Here is a 21369-nt window from a genome sequence, read left to right on the forward strand (position 1 = left end):
AAAAATTAATATCCGCAATGACGGTAAAATATTTTTTCATTTTTTTACATTGTTTCGGCAGTAGGAATCCACGCATACCGAGCTTAATTTATTCCTATATTTATTTAAATAAAAATTTTTTGATTCCATATGACGGGACTTTCAGTGTTACCGGTTCTCCGACTAATATACTAAACTAATATGTTTAAGGTAGTTGCATCATTTAAGCAAAATCTTAAGAAATATTCAAAACTTTTAATATCAGCAATATTATATTTAGAATTATTAAAAATAAAAAATAAAATTATTCATCGTTTAGTGTCCCTAAAATATTAAATTAAATATTACATTTGAGTATTATTTTTAATGGAAGGGTGTATGTGTATGTGTACAGTAAACAATAAAAACTTAGTTGTATGCAGTGTAGTTGTACAGCTAAGTATATACTTATAGAATGGGTAATAAGCCAATAATTTTATACTGGATTGTAGGGAAAGAGCTACCTTAATAATAATACAAAAGGGAATTTGTCTAATCGATACAATATCTGAAGGGGATAATATAGTTAATTTGGCATGAAAAATTTGACCATTCGAATGGGGAATCGAAAATGAAAGGTATTCACTCACTTTTTTGACAGCTATTGAGGTACTAAATCTTTTAAATTACAATAAACGTACTAAATTCTCACTTAGCAAGAAATGCAGAGTTTTTTCCACATTTTGAAAAAATCACTCCTAAATGTTTTGTTTGCAAATTGTGGAAAAAAAATTCTTACGTTTTATCATTTGAGAGAGCGGGTTCTCGATTTATACTAAGGACGATCTAAAAAATTAACATCAAAAATTTGCTTACGTTATACTTGAATTCCTCTTTAATATTTTTTTTGAAATTATTTATTTTTTTGCTAAGTTACTAGGGTGTATCTCCGTTACCCACTTCTAGTTTATTATTTGATGTTTCTTTGAGATCGAAAGAATTCGTTAAAGAATCATCACCATGCGATTTATCATCATCCTTGCAAAAAATATTTTCTACTTTATTAATTTCATAGTTAATATTTGTTATTTGAGACTGGCTTGTGCTATTAATTAATTCTGTTTGGCATGCAATATTTTCTGTCTTTGTAAGGCTGGTTCCACAGTCATCATGTTTATTGTCCGTTTTATTGTCTTTGATTTCTACTCTTTCAGCGTGTTCATCATGATCAGGTTTACGTAGTTCAATTTCTAATCTTTTAACTTGTATACCATTAAAATTTACTTCTAATTTGGGGCTTTCGTGTTGCGTTTGTATGTTATCACCATCATCAAAATTTATCGGTTCTATGCGAACTGGTCGTTGAATTTGGACATTAGCATTCCCTTCCAATGGGAGTCTTTGATTTTGAATTTGCATGTCAGCACCAGCGTCCACATTTTTTTGTTCTAAAAGAGCTTGTTGTGGAATTTGTTGTAAGTATTCTCTATGGTCTCTATCTCCATCTCTTCTTCTTGAAGAATTACCAAGTTCCATATTAAATATATGTAAAATGCTTAGTCTTAAACGAGTTCCAGATAATATAATTACCATAAGCACAATCATAAGAAGGACAAAGAGTAATAAAAACGGCAAAGATAAATAATTGAATGGAAATGGTAGACTTTCTGAAAATAAGATAATAAAAAATTATAAATTTGTAGCACAATACATTTTTTGAGTACAAAATAATCACTATTAATCGACGAAATAAAACCGAAAAATCAGTCTAACCAAGGAATTGGTTTCTCGTAAGTTGATTTTTATGGAATCCGGTGAAAAATGTTTGTCTGAGTGTACTCAACAAAGACATATATATGCGTACTTGCGCTTTTTCGATTTACCCCAGAGGGTGGGATAGAACTACTCTACTTCCGGGCAACACATTCTGTTTATTTAACATTTAAAAAAAAACTATTGGATTTCATATTATGGACACTTCTCAGCATTTTTTTATTCCTGAATTTTTTTACCTAACGTCAACATTCTCGAGGTATAAGCATTTGAAAAACAAAAAATGTGAATGAGATGTGTTTTGTGGTTCCGGACAAAAATTTAATTTGAAAGCAATTAGAAATTATATTTTGGACTCATGACAATTTTCACTAACACTCGCCTTTTTCGACATATAAGCGTTCAAATAAAAAGTACGGATTTTTGCCGAAAATTCTTCATTGACGAAAATAAAGATTATTTTGTGGTCCTGATAAATTTGATGTGAAAACTATATGACTTTATATTTTGGACAATTCTACACACTTTTTAACTCACAATTTTTATCTTTCCTCACCGTTTACGATATATAAGCCTTTAAAAAAAGTGCCAAAAAATTTTTACTGACGAAAATAAAGATTATTTTGCGGTTCTGGTCAATTTGATTTGAAAACCATAAGATATAATACTTTGGACTATTTTAAACACTCTCTGACTCTTGAAATTTTTTAGCTTATCTCACCGTTTTCCATATATAAGCGTTTAAAAAAAACGCGTATATAACCCTCAATTTCAGCTATACATAAACAAAATTTTAATAAAAATACTTTTAAGGGACAAGCTTTTATTGTACTAAAAAGTAGAAAATAATTTTATCTATGAGTCACTCATACCCGACTATTTGTAAGAGCTTGAGTAGTCCCTTAAAAAGTATTAGCTTTTCCCTTAAAAAGTATTTTTTATTAAAATTTTTAATTTAAGACTAAAAACATGTATATATATCAAATATGGTGGAAGCGGGGGGTAAATGAGACTTGCAAGATTTGATTACAGACAGACAACGGGATAGGTGAAACTAAATAAAGGCTTGCAATAAAAATATATATTTGTTAATATTATATTTTTTTAAACGATTAAATATATTGAAAACGGTGAGGTAAGTTTATAAATTTCAAGAGTCAAAAAGTGTTTAGAATAGTTCAAAATGTATTATCATATGGTTTTCGAATCAAATTTTTGATCAGAACCACGAAATAATCTTGATTTTCGTCAATAACAAATTTTCGGAAAAAACCCCTATCTTTTTTTCAAACGCGTATATATCGAAAACTGTGATGTAAGGTAAAAAATGTCACAAGTTAAAAAGCGAGTAGAATTGTCCAAAATATAAAGTCATATAGTTTTCACATTAAATATATTTTTAGAAAAAAACTACAATTAATATTACTTGTAGGACGCCAAACTTTAGCTAAACTGTAATTTTTGCTCAAAATGATACATTTTCAGTAACATTTCAACTTTCAACAAACAAGATATTAATCAAAACAAAGGCATAATCACAATACGAAATATGTCTATGTCGAACTTCCCAGTGAATCAACTTTTACTAATTCATAGCAGGCATAGTTAACTCTTTCTAGGAGTGAGTGTGTGCTTATTTTGAATCAAATGTTACTGACGTTTTAAGTAAGAGTTTACATTGCCTAGCAAGAGTCAACTCTTACTAACAATCAACTTTTTGTGCAACATATACATTGAATAAAATTTACCAAATTATAACTATAAGCATATACATACACAGATAAAGTCGTGGGTTGCTGCTAGTGTTTAATAAATGTAAGTTCGAATCACGTATTGTAATTTGGTTTAAAGTTTTAAAAATAGATATCTAATTAAAAAGGAAAATATTTAAGTCTTTAATGTTCTTAATAACAAATAATCTTACCATGCATTTTAGTGATAAATTCTACCATTGTATTAATAAAATGGCCTAGCAAATGCGATATACTTTGACCAAACATTTCGGAGAAAACTTTTTGTGGTGTTATTGATAAGCTGGCCCGTTTGTTATGTGCACGTACAAATTTCAAACAATCTACCGATGTTTTAGATGAGAACCATCTTTGAAACCATGTCATTTCAGCAGCATTACATTCGGGTGGTATTGGATATTGCATTCGTTCCGACATTAATTTTATTTCCTCCTCCTTTGAAATATTAATTAAAAAACTTTTAATAATAAACTTTTTAGGGTGAAATGACCCTGCGGAAATCATGCCCAGAAAGATCCTCCTATATGTAAAAGTAAGTTTAAGTACTATGGCGTCAGTTTTGCGCGGTACATGTGAATATGAATGTCATATCCTTTGGTGCCTAACCCCTGTATCAGCAAATATGCACAGATAGATAAGATAAGCAAACTAATGCTTTATAAAGATGCATTTGGGATTTCACTACTTTATATTTCTTCTTTATTTTGAACTATATAATTCGAAAATTTATACTTAAGACCATTTTCTTTACATCTAGCTAGAATTATCGTAAGTGTATACTCACATTAGATGTTTTGAGGCGCAATATTTAAAATTAGTATGAAAATTCTAGTTAAAATTATCTGAAAAAACAACTTCATAATACATGAAAAGGCCAATATTTAAATTTATTACTATGATATTATAACATAATTGTGTTGATTTTATGCTATTTTTATTTCCTGTGTATATGAAATTTTATAACGCTTAGAAATATTGACGATACCAACAAAATTTTGATATAGGTGTTCATAAAATCATCTTTTTCAAATCAAAAGTTTTTTGCATTTAAATTGCAATATTTAAAAAAATATATATATCCGAAACTGCTAGAACTTTTTGAGAATGTTGCCAGTACCTAAATTAAGTAAATTAAAAAGCAGTCAGCATTAATTTCAGTCCCCGGGGTAAATTCATCAGTTTTTGTGCTGAATATAACGTAAACAGAAAGGTACGAAAAACTTTATTTTTATGATAACTCCGTCAATTTTCATTCAAATGATTTGAAATTTTCCCATTTTAATGGTTTTTCATAGTACTTTAAAAAGTGAACCATCTTTCCTCAAAAAACTTCAAATTTGTCAGTTATTTGACGTTTAATACTCCAAATTTCAATCGCCAACAACTCGATAAGTATTGACTTTTCGAAATATACTTACAAAATTTTTTTTTTGCTTCGAATTCATCCTTCTATCGATTTCCGTTATCATTTTTAACATTAACTTTTTCACCCCCAAGAAGGGATCTCCCCTACCCCCTGGGTAAGATCGCACAAATTTTTGTTTTTAACTTTTTTAAGTAAGCTTTAGACAATGCAGTCGAACAGTTTTTATAAAGATTCATTGACTATACTTGGATTCCGAGGTAAAAATCTAACGGCTCTCCACTATTTAGCGAAATAGTATTTTATATGTATCTCTATGATGATATCGGAAAATGACGTCACTTACCTAAACTACCTTCTTCTTTGTTTAATTAGGGATTTTAAACGTTCATATTTTGCGTACTTCTAAAGATTTTAAAGAAATGATAAAAAAATTTAGTTAACAAGCCTATTCTAGCTATATGTCAAGAAAATGGTGCTAGGTATTGATTTTCGAAGTATACAGTTCAAAATAAAGAAGAAATATTAAGTAGCGAAAAAAATTCTACCAAAAAAATTAACATATCCGCTATGTTGGCTACTTTAACCTCAGAGTTAAAACTGGAAATAATAACGTAGTTTTCATACATTTGGAACAGCTTAATCAGTTATTAAAATTGTGAAAATGGCGTCCATTTGAAAACTATAACCGAAAAATAATAATTGTTCAACATTTTAAATGGCTATCATTTTTTCACAATTTGAATTCCAGTTTTGATTCTAACGCCTTTTGTTTGAGGTTTTTTGTAATGAATTTTCGTAAAGAATAATGAAATTGAAAAATTGTATTACCTCAACAAGATCATGCCAAGTCCATCCAAATCCAATAATCAAAAACACAAACATAAATAAACCAATCGCTCGTAATATCGAAAATTGTATATGAATTAATCGATACGTCATGTAAACAACCGCAGTTACAGCAATTATAATAATATTTTGTGTAGTTGAAAATAATTTTAAATAATGCGTCCAATTTTCATTTATATTATCGTAAATAGAAGCACTTTGCGCTTCATATAAAATATCTGATATCAGGTCATCAACTTGACGTAGCGTATCATAATTTAATTCTTTCGATTTTCCATAATCTTTTAATATTTGTAATTGTTCTTCCATAATTTCAGTATTCAATTTAAGTACATATTTATCACCATTTACTTGTAAAGAGTTGATCAAACTGTTAACCAAACGTTTGTGATAAGCATGTAGGTTTAAAACGTCATCTTCATAGTGCTTACAATCTTTGTTATCACATTCACAATCAATACGTTGCATTTCCAAACAGTTTTCTTGATCTTCTTGTTGCCTATATGATGAATATCGACCTCGTTCATATTTTTTTATATTTGAAGGGTCTACATAACCACTTGGAACTTTGGCATAAATTAGATTTAAAGTGCATATTATAAATATGATAAAAATGATAAAAATCAATTTCTAAAAATTATAAAAACAATATCATAAATTTTATCTTGATAACATAATAGTCCCGGCAAAATTCGTCATTGATCATGACTAATTTTCGCATGGAAATTTTTGCATCTCGTTGAAAACATGCTCCTGAACCTAAAAGTATAGGTTGTCGGAGGGTAACCCGGTATAATATTGTTTAAACTATTTTTTAAACAAATGAGTAATATTGACCGAATCATTTCGAAGGACATTTTTCGAACTTTTCTGTTAATTTGACTTTATTTCCAGTTGATTCGTGAAAATCTTAAATCCCATCTTTCGAGCATGTATAGAACAGAAAATCGTTATTTTGTGTGATTTTTCGGGCGCTCTCTTAAAATTAATAATCAAGCACTTAAAATTCTGTTAAATGTTCAAATGAAAGTTTTATACATATTAAAAATTTGATTTTTTCATGAAAATCGTATAAATCGCATTTTTCAAATATTACGAATTTTTTACTCGAAAATTGGAGGGTTTAGAGAAAAAAGTCAAGAACATTTTTTGTTACTTTTGACCCCAATTATATAATAAAATTTTTCTCGAAATGACTCCGTCAATAATACTCGTTTGCTTAAAAAAAATTAGTTTAAACAATATCGTACCGGATTACTCACCAGCAACCTGCACTTTTAGGTTCAGGAGCATGTTTTCAACGAGATCATGCTCAATGACGAATTTCGTCGGGATCATAATGTTTTCCAGGGCTTAGATATATAAACAGATGAAACCGCTGAATAAACACTGGTGGCATATCATAAGGCACTACATTTTTTACAGATTGACATTAGGAGACCACATAAAAAATGTATTTTTGTTGACTTTGAGATGAGACATATTTCTTGAAATAATAATTGTATATTAAGAAATTTTATTTAAAAAATATATTTAAAGAACATACCTGAAATACATTGAAATTAGTTTAGGCATACTTATTACAATAACAAAAGAATTTTTCATTGTTATGAGAAATGTTTTTAACTGTATGTTTTAAACTCTAACGGTTTACAAGATGGGTCCTACGGACCATAGACTATTAAGTTACATAGACTGAGCGTCAAACGATTGTAAGCGTGCCAATATCTGAGGCAATTGCTTAGGTTCAAAACAAAGTGTTGCTGTCATACTTGTCATTGTAGACTCGTAAGAAAAAATGTAAAGTGATACGCGATAAATATTCTATATTTCTGTTATGAAAATTTGACATTCATTGTAATTTTTTTTGGATAAATGTCCTTTTATTCTTTTGATAAATGTCCCTAGCTGACCCAAGCAATAGGGAATATCCATGGATTTTTTTATATTTTTAATTCATTGTTTACATAAAAACTCTTATTACTACATATATGATAATGGAAAACAGTATAAAATCCAATCTGTATAGTCAGTAAAACAATCAACACTATAGAGAGTATTGGATGAGACATTAAGTTATAATTACGAAATCTGTGTAAAAACTAATGATGAATTGATGATAATCAAATTATTTACTTGGTTGGCACGTATACTCAGTGTCACAAACAAATTCGACTTGATTGTTAACTATGTTGTCAGCCAAGTTAATTGTGTGTGGGGCGCAGATTGCATTTGATCGTGAAATTTCAGAGAAAGTTTTATGGCGATAGTAGCTTCTATCCTTCTGAAAATAACTTTCCATAAAGGATAGCCGTCAATTTGAATTTTCTGAGCGAAGTCAATCAATTATCTTGTAAATATAACGATGAATTTTTGTTGAATTCGAATTGATACATAGAATAAATATCACGATCCTCGAAATAAAATTAATAAAAAGATTTTATTTCGAGTATCGTAGTATTTATCCATAATTTAGCTTCACTCTTAATTTTGAAACAGCATTCTTCTTCATTTATGAAAAAAATTTTATAGGAGAAATTGCTTTAAAAAAGTAGCCTCCGTATTTAAACCTATTTCAGTATTCGCATCATATATTTTATCTATGATTCGCATTAGAACTAACGAAATAGAAGCAACATCTCGTCAGTTTAGGTGAAATAAAACGTGTTTTTTACAAGTTTAGACGTTACCTCACTTTTTTATATATTATTTACTCGTTCGTATAAATTATACAATATGGTTTTAGACGAAATTTTTCTTCTTGATCATGATGTGTACATTGAATATAAACCGAGAAAGTAGAGAAAAGTTATTCCTTTCGCTTTAATACTTGAAACGTAAAATATTTTGATAAGTAGTTTCTACTACGAACAAAAAACAAATCCCACCAGCATTTATTCAAAAGTTCACTCTTTAAAGTACCGATTATGTACTTACCATAATTAATTCGTCCTAAGTTGGAAACAATTGATGAATTTTTAATTTTTTACACAAAGAAAAATATCGATTTATAGTAAAAGAAATCATTCGATGATTAATGAAACACTAATAATCTAATCTGTGTTCCTGTAAAAATACGTTATATCTTGAATCAACTCTTACATGACAATAGTTACACATAATATATTTATTATAAACATGTATTTAAATACTATAATGGAGTGTGCTTCAGTACTTATTTGTCACAAAAATTCAATGCCAACTAAATTTAAAAATACAGAGTTCAAATAGTTTTTTCAATTTAGATAATGGAAAATAGATGTTCAAATTTTAAAATGTGAAAATTTTTATTTTCTTATTTATTTCCCAAAATTTAAACAAGATTGATTCATCTTACATTCAAATTTCAATTTATTTTAAATAGTTGAATATATTTATTACTAAAATCATAATGACGTAATAATATGGACAAGAATTTTACCTATGTTTACGTAATTTGTACTTTGGCATGAATAAAATTAATATAATTAACCCAACAGAGTTTGATTTCTTCACCCTCCTCTCCACCTCATCTAAATTGCATTATGTATAAAAAACATATTTGAATTAAAGAAAAAAAACACAGGCATTTTTTTTATATAATAATTTATAAAAACATCACAAGACAGAATACAATATATGAATAATATAATTATTTGCTTTATAGAAACAAGATGTTGTTTCTTTTTAATAATTTTCATCATGTTTTTTATTTCTAATATAATATAATACTACTTATGAGATTTATTATAATTGTTATAGTCTTCACAAAAATTACTGTAAAATTGATTATGTAGAATGTGATATAATTGTACTTACAAAGTATTCAATAAAATTTATTATTAAAATAGTTGTTTGTGATTTTTATAAATTTTAAACATGAATATTCGCTAGTTTTGTATAAATTTTCGAATAGATTAATTAGAAAATTTATACAAAACTGTGCAGAAAAGTATGGTACCCAATTGAAATATGAAGAAAAAACGATTTGTAAGTGAATATTTTATCTAATCATCATAAAAATAAAAAAATGATATATTTTTCCTTAATTATTATCATTTTTTTTTAGAAATGATATCAATTATTAAAAAAAATTTACGGATTGTCTTTTATGTTTTTGTATTGGATAGAATTGCTGCAGGTTTGTGAATAAAATAATAAATAATTTTGAATGAAGAAAAATTAATTGTGAATTTTTTATATATTTAATTAGATGTTTCAACAAATTTGGCATGGAATAAGAATTTGTGGCGACAGGAACATTTACAATCGATTTGTAATCTTGTTGCAAGTGGTATACAAGAATTTCCACCAATTTCTGAATTAAACCATTTATTGGTTGATCATAAACATAAAGTTTTATATTGTTATGTACCAAAGGTATGTTTTAATGTTTGCAAAAGTTCCAAAATTTTTAGAAATTTTAGGGTCATAAAATGTGTGTGATGTACTATTTAGATGTTCTTGAAAATTTCAATTGGTAGGATAGCAAAAAAAAAATTCATATGTTTAGGACTTTGAATTAGTCATTATTTTTATTCAATCAGAATTAAAAAAATAATTACATTTGTAGGTAATCATAATATAATTGTTTTATTACCTACAATATAAAGGCTAAAGCTAAATTTTATTGGTTATAGAGATGTTTTATTTATTATAACAGGTTCGGACTAACGGAAATCTATTCATTAATGATCGTATATCAAGAATATTAATTAAATACGTTAAACAATTTGCGAGAAAGAATAAGAATACACTACTATAATAATACACAGTGTGGCAATTAATTTAAAAAAAAAAATATTTTTTTTTTTACCGAAAACTGACCCCTTTTTATTAGCGGATAGGTTTAATATGAAATTAGAATCACTAAACTCACTATTTGAAGTTACCTACAAATTTTCAACTATATCTTTTATAGTTTTTGGGAAAATGGAAACTTAAATATTGCCCTAATTTGAAGCCTCAGGGAAAAATAAAGCTATTTACGAAAAAATGTCTTTAACAAAAAAAGTTGTTTATTTTTTAATAAGGAACTTTTTTAAGTTTAAACTTTTGCTCTCTCTTTAACGGTTTACAAGGTGTGTCAAAGACGATTGATTAAATTTTTTTAAATCAAATACTGTACATTCTGTAGTCTGATTAAAGTTTTGTATATGGCAACCTTAATTGTTCGACAAGCAAGTTTTTATGAAGAATAATTTCTAGTAAAATTTTTTAATAAATTTGTCTGTGTTCTCTTGGTAAATCGATTGGTGTACCCCCTGTAGTTGCAGGTTTATTCGATACAAAAATTGCTAAGATAAAAAATTATTATACCATGTATATATGAAATATACATGGTATATTAAGTTTAGTCCCAATTTTGTAACGCTTAAAAATGCTACGAACAAAATTTTGGTATAGGTGTTCATAGAATCACCTAATTAGTCCATTTCCGGTTGCCTGTCTGTCTGTCTGTCCGTCTGTCATCACGATTACTCACAACGAAAAGAGATATCAAGCTGAAATTTTTATAGCGTGCTGAGAACGTAAAAAGTGAAGTCAAGCTCGTAAATGAGCAACATAGGTCAATTTGTTTGAAACATTTTTTCGTAAATATCACTGTTTACCCGCGAGAGCGCCAATTATGCGCAAATTTTATAGTATGTATTATATGGATATATCAGTTATATATGTGTGGCATGTATGTATATACAATGTGACAGAGTAATCAACACTGTCTATACATGGTATTTCAACATACCAACACTGATGTACGCTTATGTACGTTGAAGTACTCTGATGTAAACAAATCAACTACAGTACATCAATTGAGTACATAAGTTTTAGCATTTTTTTTATCAAAAGAAATAATCTGAGATATTCTGATATAAAATCCAGTTTTTTCCAGTAGGTTTCAAGAAAAGAAGGGTGTGGGGATCAAAGAAATTAGGGATAATATTTTTTTTAAACTTAAAAATTTTCAGTGAAATTAAAAAAAAAAAAATTAATTATTAAAATTATAAAAACTTCTAAAGTCATGCAAAAATACTAAATAAAAATCGTCTTCAAAAAATGCACAAAAAAGTTTACCAATTTTAAAATACTATCAAAACATAATTATTCACAAGTTATTGATAGAAGTAGTTATTTTTAACTTTTTGTGCAATTTTTATTTTTATTTTTTTGAAATCGGTCGGATTTTTTATAAACAATTATTTATTACACCCGCATATCTATATTTTGTGTTTGACCATGTAATCTTGTGATTATAAGTTTATGTTAAAAATTTAAAAAAATAATCAATTTGCTTGTTACTCATTAGATTTTATTAATATCTTTTTGTTTATATTAATTATTAAATAAATTTTATGTAGGTGAAGCCAAACAAATTCTAAATATCATGTGTTATAAAACGGTAATCATAAGAATAATCGTGATCATATTTCTTTCAATTTATTGAAAGAATTATAGATTAAGGACGTACCTAAAAAAATGAGTGTATGCAAACATTTGAGACGTTTCAAATTTTGAAGGTGGATTCTTTTAAAGAACTTGGGAAAATTAAGAGTTAAATTTTTCGATATATACCATAAATTTTGAAACATTGATAGCCAAGGATGATTTAAAGAAAATCACTTATAGAAGAAATAACACACAATTATGCTATTTATTCCATCACTTTAAATGTATTTCATGGAAAAAAGAATGCCGCTGTTATCTGTTATAATTTTCTTTACAGGAAAATATTTGTCATGCTTTTAATTAATTAATTTTTCTAAATCAATTTTAAGAAAATTACCCTTGCTACATAATAACGCAGACCTTAAAAACACTTCAATAGGATTAATATGTTAAAAACACAAGCTAAAACAGTTCAAATCTATAAATTTAAGGTAGTTCTTTTGCTTGAGCTACTGTGAAATCCACTTTTCGACATAATTTAACGAATTTTACGTAATTTTGAACTAAATTGGTCAAAATTGCTGAAACTTTGAGATTTAAAAGTAGGTAAGCCATATTCTTAGTCAGTGAAAAATTCGTTAAATTCTGTCGAAAAGATGGTTTTACAGTAGTTCAAATGATCCTAGATTTAAAGATGATTCTAATGAGAATGCATATACACTTCTTCATCTATGTAGATCTACTTACATTACTTACAATTGATGTGCAGTGGTTCATCTATGTAAAGTAGTTATAAAAATTGGTTGGTCCTTGGCGCAGGATAATAATAATTAATGCATCATCCTTAAACCAATAATAATCTGTAAAATAAAAATTTTTTACGAAAAGGATGTACCCTGAGTTTTATAGCATTTATAGAGAAAATAGACAATCATTTAATTATGTTTAGGAAAAGGATAAAATACTCATGATTAGTTTAAAATATTTATGATTAGTTTTACATAGACCTACGTCAATCCAGTGGCCAAAAAACAAAATGTAAGTGTATTGGAAATAACCAAACCAACATAAATAAGACATGGTTATTCTAAATAAAATGATGACTCTAGATATTTATTTTGAATTTAATAGAATTTTGTAATAGACCTTTTCATCGATTTGCTTTTGTTTCGGACAGTTGTCGAAAAACTATCCAACTAAAGAAAATCTAATATATTTTATCTTTATTAAACAGCGCTCTTAGACAAAGATAGAAGGTATGTGATATGTCTTTACTTGATTGACATCTGTCCGAAACAAAAAAGAATCATTTTTTAAATGAAAAGCCCTATTCAGATGTACCTAATAAGCTAACAACTGAACACTATTAAAAAATTAAATAGCTTGACCGATCGATTGCTTTAGCAACCCTCTTGTGTAACATTAAATATTTAAATCAAAATCAAATCAAGCAAAACAAAAAAAGATAAATTAAAAATAAACGAACAACATACAGTTTATTCGCAAAAGTAAATTAAAGTAAATCTAACACAAAATATTTTCTAATACTGCAATAATAAAAATTCCAAGCGTACTTGTTTGAGAGCCACTTATAACATTAAGATTATATGTTATAAATGGGGAGTACTTTATAATTTATGATAGGGCGGGCTATGATTCTATTGCTCCTGACCTTTCCTTTAAATACATATAGACTAGTCTGCGCAGTAAAAGACGAATTTTAAAGGACCAAGAAAGAATAAACTTAGCCTACCTGGCTATGCATACCTACGCACTGTTTACAATATTATTATGCTTAAGCGAATATTTTTGTTTAATTTCAAAAAAGTACCGTAAAAAGTTTTCTTACAAGTCCCACTAAGGCCTATGTCCGCCATCTATCCATCTATATTACTACTATTAATTGTTTTTAGGTAGCTTGTACGAATTGGAAACGAATATTAATGATACTATCCGGTAAATGGAACAATACCAATTTATTATCAATACCGGGTGATACTGCACATGCATCAACATCAGTGACTAAATTATCAGACTTGTCAGATAATGAAGTGCATTATTGTTTGAATAATTATACAAAATTTTTAATTGTTCGTCATCCATTTGAGCGGCTATTGTCAGCTTATAGAAATAAATTGGAGGGTCATAAACAATCAAATTCCAAATATTTTCAAGTAAGTATCATTGTATTATTAATATACAGAGTGTCCCAAAGTGACCGCCCATTAGAAGTTCCTAGAGAACCAGACATAATAGAAATCTGAAAATTTGTATTCCACCATAACTGCTTGGGATAAATCCGCCGAAAATATTTTCAGATTTGTAACACTTCCAGTTCTACAGGAAGTTGACCATAAAATTGTTATTTCAAATGCAATGCCCTATTTATTCTTACATATGTCGTTTAGTCAATAAGTCTCAGTATCTTTTGTAATAAAATAACTCCCCTTAATCTTTATGGTTTTCGAGATAAACAATATTTATTGGAAATTTTGATGCAAATGAACGTGGACCTTTTTGAGTAGTCAAATGTAAACGTTACTTTTCCATTTAATAAACTGTTTTTATGTTTTTTTAGCAACGCGTTGGTAAATATATCATAAAACATTATCGCAATGATGCTAATGAGACGTCCTTGAAGAATGGCGATGATGTAACTTTTGCCGAATTTGTAAAATATGTGATTGCTGAAGGAAACGATAACAGAGATCAAAATGAACACTGGAAACCAATTTCACAAATGTGTCATCCGTGTGCATTAACATATGATGTTATAGGTAAGTTATTTGATATTTAAAAAAAAGTGAAGATACCAAATAACTGACTTAATTGTTTAAATAACTGCATATAATTGAGTGCTAGGTAGGTTTAGTAATCTAATTAAGCTGATTTGGAGCTGAGATTGTGGCGAATCTATAGAGATTACGAAGCAAGTGAAATTTACAAAAATTTTGCGGTTTTTTTCTTGTAGCTCTCTCCAAACTGAACCGATTTTCTTGAAACATACCTAAGAACACTCTCCAATAAATTAACTTTCTAACAAAACAAAAAAAAAAAAAACAACCAAAAAATAAAATCGATCCCTCTCACCTCTCATTCCCTCTTTTTGCGTCGGGGGTTAAAAATATTTATGAGAAAAGTAGATTATTTTTTCAAACGAAAGGTTTTTGTATTTAAAGCTTTCTTCTATCCCTCATGGTTTAAAAGACGCATCCCATGGATCTATGCTCCCTAAGTTTTCGTGTCCACGGACAAACAGAAAGAGAGAAGACACACTTGAGACTAATTTTAGTATTAAATTAGCTTACCAATTCAAATTGAATGCATCACATAGCGATCAAAATCTAATAGTTTTTCTAATATATCCATAATTGAATACTAAATGCCAAAAAATTTATTGTACTCAAATTAAAAAAAAATTATCTTCCAGCCACTGGTAACTGACTTTATGCCAGGACATCTATCATTCTAGCCGTGGATTGTATACTATTTTTCTTTACCCCCTAGCACCAAGTACGGCCAATCAATGGTTTAAATAACGATTGAAACTTTTTTTATATAAACGGGTGGAAACGTACTGGTAACACTGGTTAGGATATTTGACAGTAATTGAAAGCAATATATGTCTGTCTACCCATAATGTTTCTAGGGTTAAAAAAGTTGTTGGACTTAATCCCAATTCCCTTCTTAAAGCCCTCATTAAGTATTTTAGTTGGGTAAAATCACACATAACTTTTAAAATGAAAATTAAAAAATATTTTCATTTCATTTAGTTTACAAATAGAAAAACTAGGACAAAATAAATCCTATAATTAAAGAACTTACTCCAATCATAGATAAAAAAAAGCTGGGATTCACGACTGACTCAGTCTATTATACGGTTTTATTTATTTAATTATTCATTAAATGCTAATTTAACACCTTATATTTATAAATATGGACCCTGCAATAAAGTAAGTTAAGCTGAACTCTCTATCTTCTGCGCCCTATATTTCATAAACGGTTCAACGTACGAAAGAAAAGTTTCATCAAAAATTTGTGGACAATTGTATCCTCTATCTCTATAACTTTTATAATAAATGTAAATACGATTGAAGACAAAGGACATGAGATATTATCAAAAAAATGATTTATGCGACCTTTGACCTCGAATATCTAAGGACGCGAACACGTGACCATCGTGACTTTTGACACGGCATATGCACTCATATGTAGTGTCAAAATAAAGATTTTTAATAATCATAATAAAGATTTGTACAAAAATTCAGCTTATTCCGTTATCTTCCAAGATTGATCACTTTTTTTGGCTAAGATGATCGGTTTAGATGATGTTTTATTTGCTAAAAAGTTTCAACTACGCGTTAAGGCTACCTGAACAATTTTTTTTAGTAATGGTTTTTACTTTAATAAATGGTTTTTGTTTTAATAACATTTATTAATGCCTTATTTATTTATAGTCCATATGGTAAGGGTTTGCATTTTGGGTTCAAGCGATGAAACTAGGTACCCGTGCTTGTAGAACCCGTTTTCTACATACCGTACTGTGGTTTTTCATTTCGCCGATCTCAAAAAAATTACTTAAAAAACGTATGATTGCATATTACTGAAAATTACCCACCTAAGCAGAGGTAAAAAACAAAAAAAACAAAAAACATAAAAACGATAAAAACATAGAAAAAAAACTGTTTTCTCCTGGAAATTCTCTCCAAGTTGTGGAAATCAGTTCATTCAGATCATTTGAACTAAACAAGTCACTGGGGATGCTCAAAAGTAGAGGGAATAAACACATTAGTTATCTCCAAAAATCCATCATTTGTGTTTTGGAGACCATGAAACAGCACTATAACACACCCCACTCTTCCCCGTTGACCTAAGTGCATAAATCTAAATTTTATTGGAAGATATGACAAGAAGTTATACTGTTATGTGTAGTTAGATTTTTACAATAAATTTTTTCCTAATTTATTTATAAGATTTACATTAAGTTTCGAAGTTGTTTAATTTTTTATAAAGAGCAGCTTTCTAATTTAAATTTGCGTCTCTTGCTAGTAACGAGCTCAAAATGACTTTTATATTAACCTGAATTGCGTCTATTTTACTGTTTTATTTAGAAAAATATGAAACATTTTACTTACATCTTTTTTTACAGCACTCCCTTTAAAGTATTAAATTGTTGTATTTTCAAATTGGAAATATGCCTTTTTTGTTTAAACTACAAAGTATAGATAAATTACAAACGATTCCTTGTGGTTTAAACAATTAACTCAGTTGTTATTTCACAAAACTTTTGCTAATTTTGTTTATATTTTCGCATTATGGTCGAGTGTTTTGTGTTAGAGCATTCCAAGTTTCAAGGTATGTCGAAAATTTTCCCAGTTTGGTTAATTTTCAATAAAAGTGGGTTACTTTTGATAAATTGATGTGGTTGTCCTTATAATAGGTCCGTTTGAATTAGCTGTCGGTTACCCCTCAATCAAAAGTTTTTTTCGAATGAATTTATCAAGTTGTCAAAAGTTACATTAGTTACTTAATAAAATTTGTTAATTTTAACACTTAACACTTTTAAACGATTGGTGATCGACGTTTAATTTTAAATGGTTTAAATGGTGTTAAGGCAACTCCGATGCGAAATGTAGTTTTAAAGTGTAATTTTACTTTATTTTTAATACTAAACTGTTTTGTTCTAGGTAAATATGAAAGTCTAGTCGATGATTCAGATATGATACTTGCAATGGTGAATGCTACATTTTTAAATTTTCCGGTAACCAAAACCGCAGAAACCTCAAAAAAATTGAAGCACTATTTTAGACAATTATCTTTAGCAAATATAGAACAATTGTATAATTTGTATAAAAATGATTTTCAACTTTTTGATTACAATTTAGAAAATATTATAGGTTATGATATTGGTTAAATAAATAACACAATTTTTTGTTTTTATTTCATTTTATTCCCAAAGAATTGCTTACTTTTTCTGAATTTAATACGCTGATTATTGAGGATTGGTTATAGTAGTTGTGTACACACACATACTGCAGTCAGTAAATCGAATACTGGAACAGGGAACAGATATATAGGCTATAAAACGGTTATGATTGTCGGGGTATTTAAATGAATTTAATAAAGCTGTATATTGTATACTAATAACAGTTATGACAGCCAGTCGTTAAATGTGAGAACAGAGCTGGTCAGTCAGCCCTAATGTATGTACAATAAATAAATAATATTCATTTATGATTGCCGTGGCATTTAAATGAATTTACTAAAGCTGAAAATCGTTATACAGGTTAGTATTGCATATAAATAACAGTTATGACAGTCTGCCAGTTAAATGTTAGATCAGAGCTGGTCAGACAGCCCTAATTAATTTACAATAAATAAATAAGATTCAGTTATGATTGCTGCGGTATTTAAATTAATTTACTAAATAGTAAAAGATGTTACAAAAATCGGCTAATAAAGAAAATGAAAGAAACCGCTCGCATTTTGCTAAAACCTCATGGAATGTGTTTCTTAAATGTTAAATATTATTAGTAACGCAAATTTTTCTATTTGTTAATGAACAATAAATTGTTAATTCAATGGAACGATCAATGTTATAGTTCACTTAAAAAATTAGTAATTAGGCAACTTGTATAACGTAAATGTTAAGTGTTTGTCAAACAATCGAAAACTATTATAGATATATAACGTTTATGTAATTCAAGTTGTCTATTTATTCATTTTGTAATCAAAATGAATAAATAATGAACACCTACATACATGTAGGAGGTGTACTTCGCCACTCAAAATAAAAAATAGGCGAAGGAGCTGAAAAATAGTAGGTACAATAATCAGCGATAAAAGTTGTAAAACATATAGGGCATTATAAAGAAAGGCCTTCTGGCCATCGAGTGAGTGCTGAACCTGCCTTCAACCAATTGTTGTCAAACAAAATTTTGGATAACAAAGGAGAAAGTGGAAAAGGAAGTAAAGAATTAAGGATAGATTTTGATAAATTTTTTATGCTTGAGCTAAAAATTTTGACTCTGAGATTAAATAAAATGGCTAGAAATCCGAATAAGACTAATCTCCAATTTATTTCAAATTTCATATACCTGTCATAGTTTAGAATTTTCCATGTTTTTCCCGTTATAGAATTTTATAAACGTTAAATCGAAAACGTTTTCTCCAAATTGCACACAAAAATTTACATGCTAACGCTTTTGGGGAGATTTTATGGCTAATTAGAATACTCACGTCAGAAGCCATCATTCAATTTTCACGGAATGAATAAAACTTATCTAACGATATTCTACGGAATGGGTTTCGCTGTTATAAAAATTATTGTATCGTAGGACTGGTGGAATTTTTGTTGTTCATGCACTTCGTTTTATAAGGTTTCGTCTGATTGATTTAAAAAAATAGGTATGAATTTTAGTTCTCTGTCAAAATTTCAGTTTGTTATCTCTTTACGTTTTTTTAATTATCGTGGTGACAGGCAAAATTTTGTTTCTAACATTGGTATTTCCGTTTATACCCTTCATATTATTACTGGTGAGGGACCCTCCTTAAAGAGATTCAAATTAAGTTTGTGGGAATTCAAACAATTCTCACGACAAAATATAGAACTCAATCCCAGTCTCTGCGATAATTAATTTCACTCAAAAAACTTTTATGTCTATAAATATATTTTAGTTAGCAACATGATAAAGTTCTTCATTAAAAAAGCGTATTTGATACATAACAAAATTTAGGTTTATTTAGAAATTCTTAAAATTTGTTTTCAAATTACGAATTGCGAACAAACTAACGTTATGTAGAATGAGTTTGTTTAATTCTAAGTTGATATCAGAGGTTAGTCTTATTCGGAGTTCTATACAAAAAATAATGTTTTGTGCTAATAATTTTTTGTTTATTTAACACACCTTTTCTTTTTGCACAAATTTGTGTAATAATGCACATTTTTTAGTTCGTACAGTTATACAAATATATAATTATGTATATAATAATATTAATTTGATTTAAAATGTAGATTTATTTATACAGGCGACATTTTAAAGAAATCAAATGCTTATATAACAAGACATTAAACATTATAATAATATAATTAATGATTTATTAAAGAAAGTAATACAAAAAATAAAAGAAGAAATAAATAATGTCTTGCTTGAATAATGCGCCCTCATTGATTTCCATCTACAATTAATTAATAATAGACAGTAGCGTTTTTTTTAGGAAGACATGTAGCGCTGTGTTCACAGCACAAAGACGTAAGCTAATTCAATTTGCTTGAATGGCAACATGAAACATATACATAATAACATTTATGTTTTGTTCAACAGTAATTTTTTATTAAAAAATTACAAATAACGTGTGCAGTTGTCATATTCACATTGAAAACAATTTTATTGAAATTTTATTTCTTTTTTTATCAACTTCAAAATATGGGTAAGTGAAGAAGGATGGGGTTACATATCTTACGTTTAGGTTCTCACAAGCGGAATTTAACTAACGTGACTTTATTTTTACTCAAAACGGTACATTGTCTTTACGGAGACAGTGGTAGTATTTATTTATTAACAAAAAATTTTCAGAAAATAATTAACAAATAACAACTTGGTTATTCGGCAATGGCAATGGTGGTGTAAATCGTCCTCCCATATCAGGAGCTATCGTTCCTAAAAAATTTATAAATATTAACAATTTTGATTCATAATTAACACTAATAAAAAAGTCCACTTCATGAATCGGAAATAATAATTCAAGCAATCGGAATGAATAGGATTCAATTGAAAACAATTTTCGATTCATTCCAATTGAAACCAATTCAATTTTAATCAAAATTTAATTGAAATGAATCGAAGTTAATTGAAAATTTTTTCCAATTGAATTCTATTCATTCCGATTCAATATCAAAAATTAGGTGGTCTATAATGATCCCCCTAAGAAAAAATGTACTTTATAGCCAAACTATTCGACATATGTACAACGTCGAAATATTTTTGAGTTCTTTATTTAAATGTTATAATATTGGCATGCCAATTTGATATGTTCAAATTTTTAGAACTATTCAATATTTCTCAAAAAGGATCGTTTTGACCAACCTTGTAAGAATAGTGGGTAAAATGATCCCATTGGTATTTTTTATCAAACAATTCACATAAAATATTAGCTGTTCTTTTACATTGCATCAACGATTAGTATGAAAACAAAAATCACTGGTAAATTCACCTACATCAACACATTCAAAATTCGTTACATGATGGGGGATCATTTTATCTATTATAATTTTACTCAAAAAATTGGGATCATTTTAGCCTATATAAA

General features: G+C 28.1%; 2 protein-coding genes across 2 annotated transcripts; one reads left to right on the plus strand and one right to left on the minus strand.

Moving 5' to 3' along the window:
- Positions 1–294: 294 nt before the first annotated feature.
- Positions 295–8774, minus strand: LOC123300623. The gene is made up of 4 exons (XM_044883223.1): positions 8632–8774; positions 5677–6324; positions 3656–3917; positions 295–1625 (listed from the first exon to the last, which is right to left on the minus strand). Exons 1-4 carry the CDS (start codon positions 8632–8634, stop codon positions 895–897), a joined length of 1644 nt encoding a protein of 547 aa, XP_044739158.1. The 5' UTR covers positions 8635–8774; the 3' UTR covers positions 295–894.
- Positions 8775–9572: 798 nt separating this feature from the next.
- LOC123305464 (carbohydrate sulfotransferase 11) lies at positions 9573–17974 on the plus strand. The gene is made up of 6 exons (XM_044887182.1): positions 9573–9663; positions 9743–9814; positions 9887–10053; positions 13974–14234; positions 14639–14837; positions 17748–17974. Exons 2-6 carry the CDS (start codon positions 9745–9747, stop codon positions 17972–17974), a joined length of 924 nt encoding a protein of 307 aa, XP_044743117.1. The 5' UTR covers positions 9573–9663; positions 9743–9744.
- Positions 17975–21369: the final 3395 nt, after the last annotated feature.

The sequence above is a fragment of the Chrysoperla carnea genome, chromosome 1 (assembly GCF_905475395.1).
Source record: "Chrysoperla carnea chromosome 1, inChrCarn1.1, whole genome shotgun sequence".
NCBI classification, from domain to species: domain Eukaryota; kingdom Metazoa; phylum Arthropoda; class Insecta; order Neuroptera; family Chrysopidae; genus Chrysoperla; species Chrysoperla carnea.

Bases quoted from the DNA above. Each gene is read 5' to 3' on its own strand.
- LOC123300623 (XM_044883223.1), bottom strand. The intron at 3,918-5,676 runs GTAATACAATTT...AATATTTCAAAG, and splicing joins CTTGGCATGATCTTGTTGAG to GAGGAGGAAATAAAATTAAT. The intron at 1,626-3,655 runs GTAAGATTATTT...TCTTATTTTCAG, and splicing joins ATTTATCACTAAAATGCATG to AAAGTCTACCATTTCCATTC.
- LOC123305464 (XM_044887182.1), top strand. From the start codon at position 9,745: ATGATATCAATTATTAAAAAAAATTTACGGATTGTCTTTTATGTTTTT. The intron at 10,054-13,973 runs GTATGTTTTAAT...AATTGTTTTTAG, and splicing joins TATATTGTTATGTACCAAAG to GTAGCTTGTACGAATTGGAA. The intron at 14,838-17,747 runs GTAAGTTATTTG...GTTTTGTTCTAG, and splicing joins ATTAACATATGATGTTATAG to GTAAATATGAAAGTCTAGTC.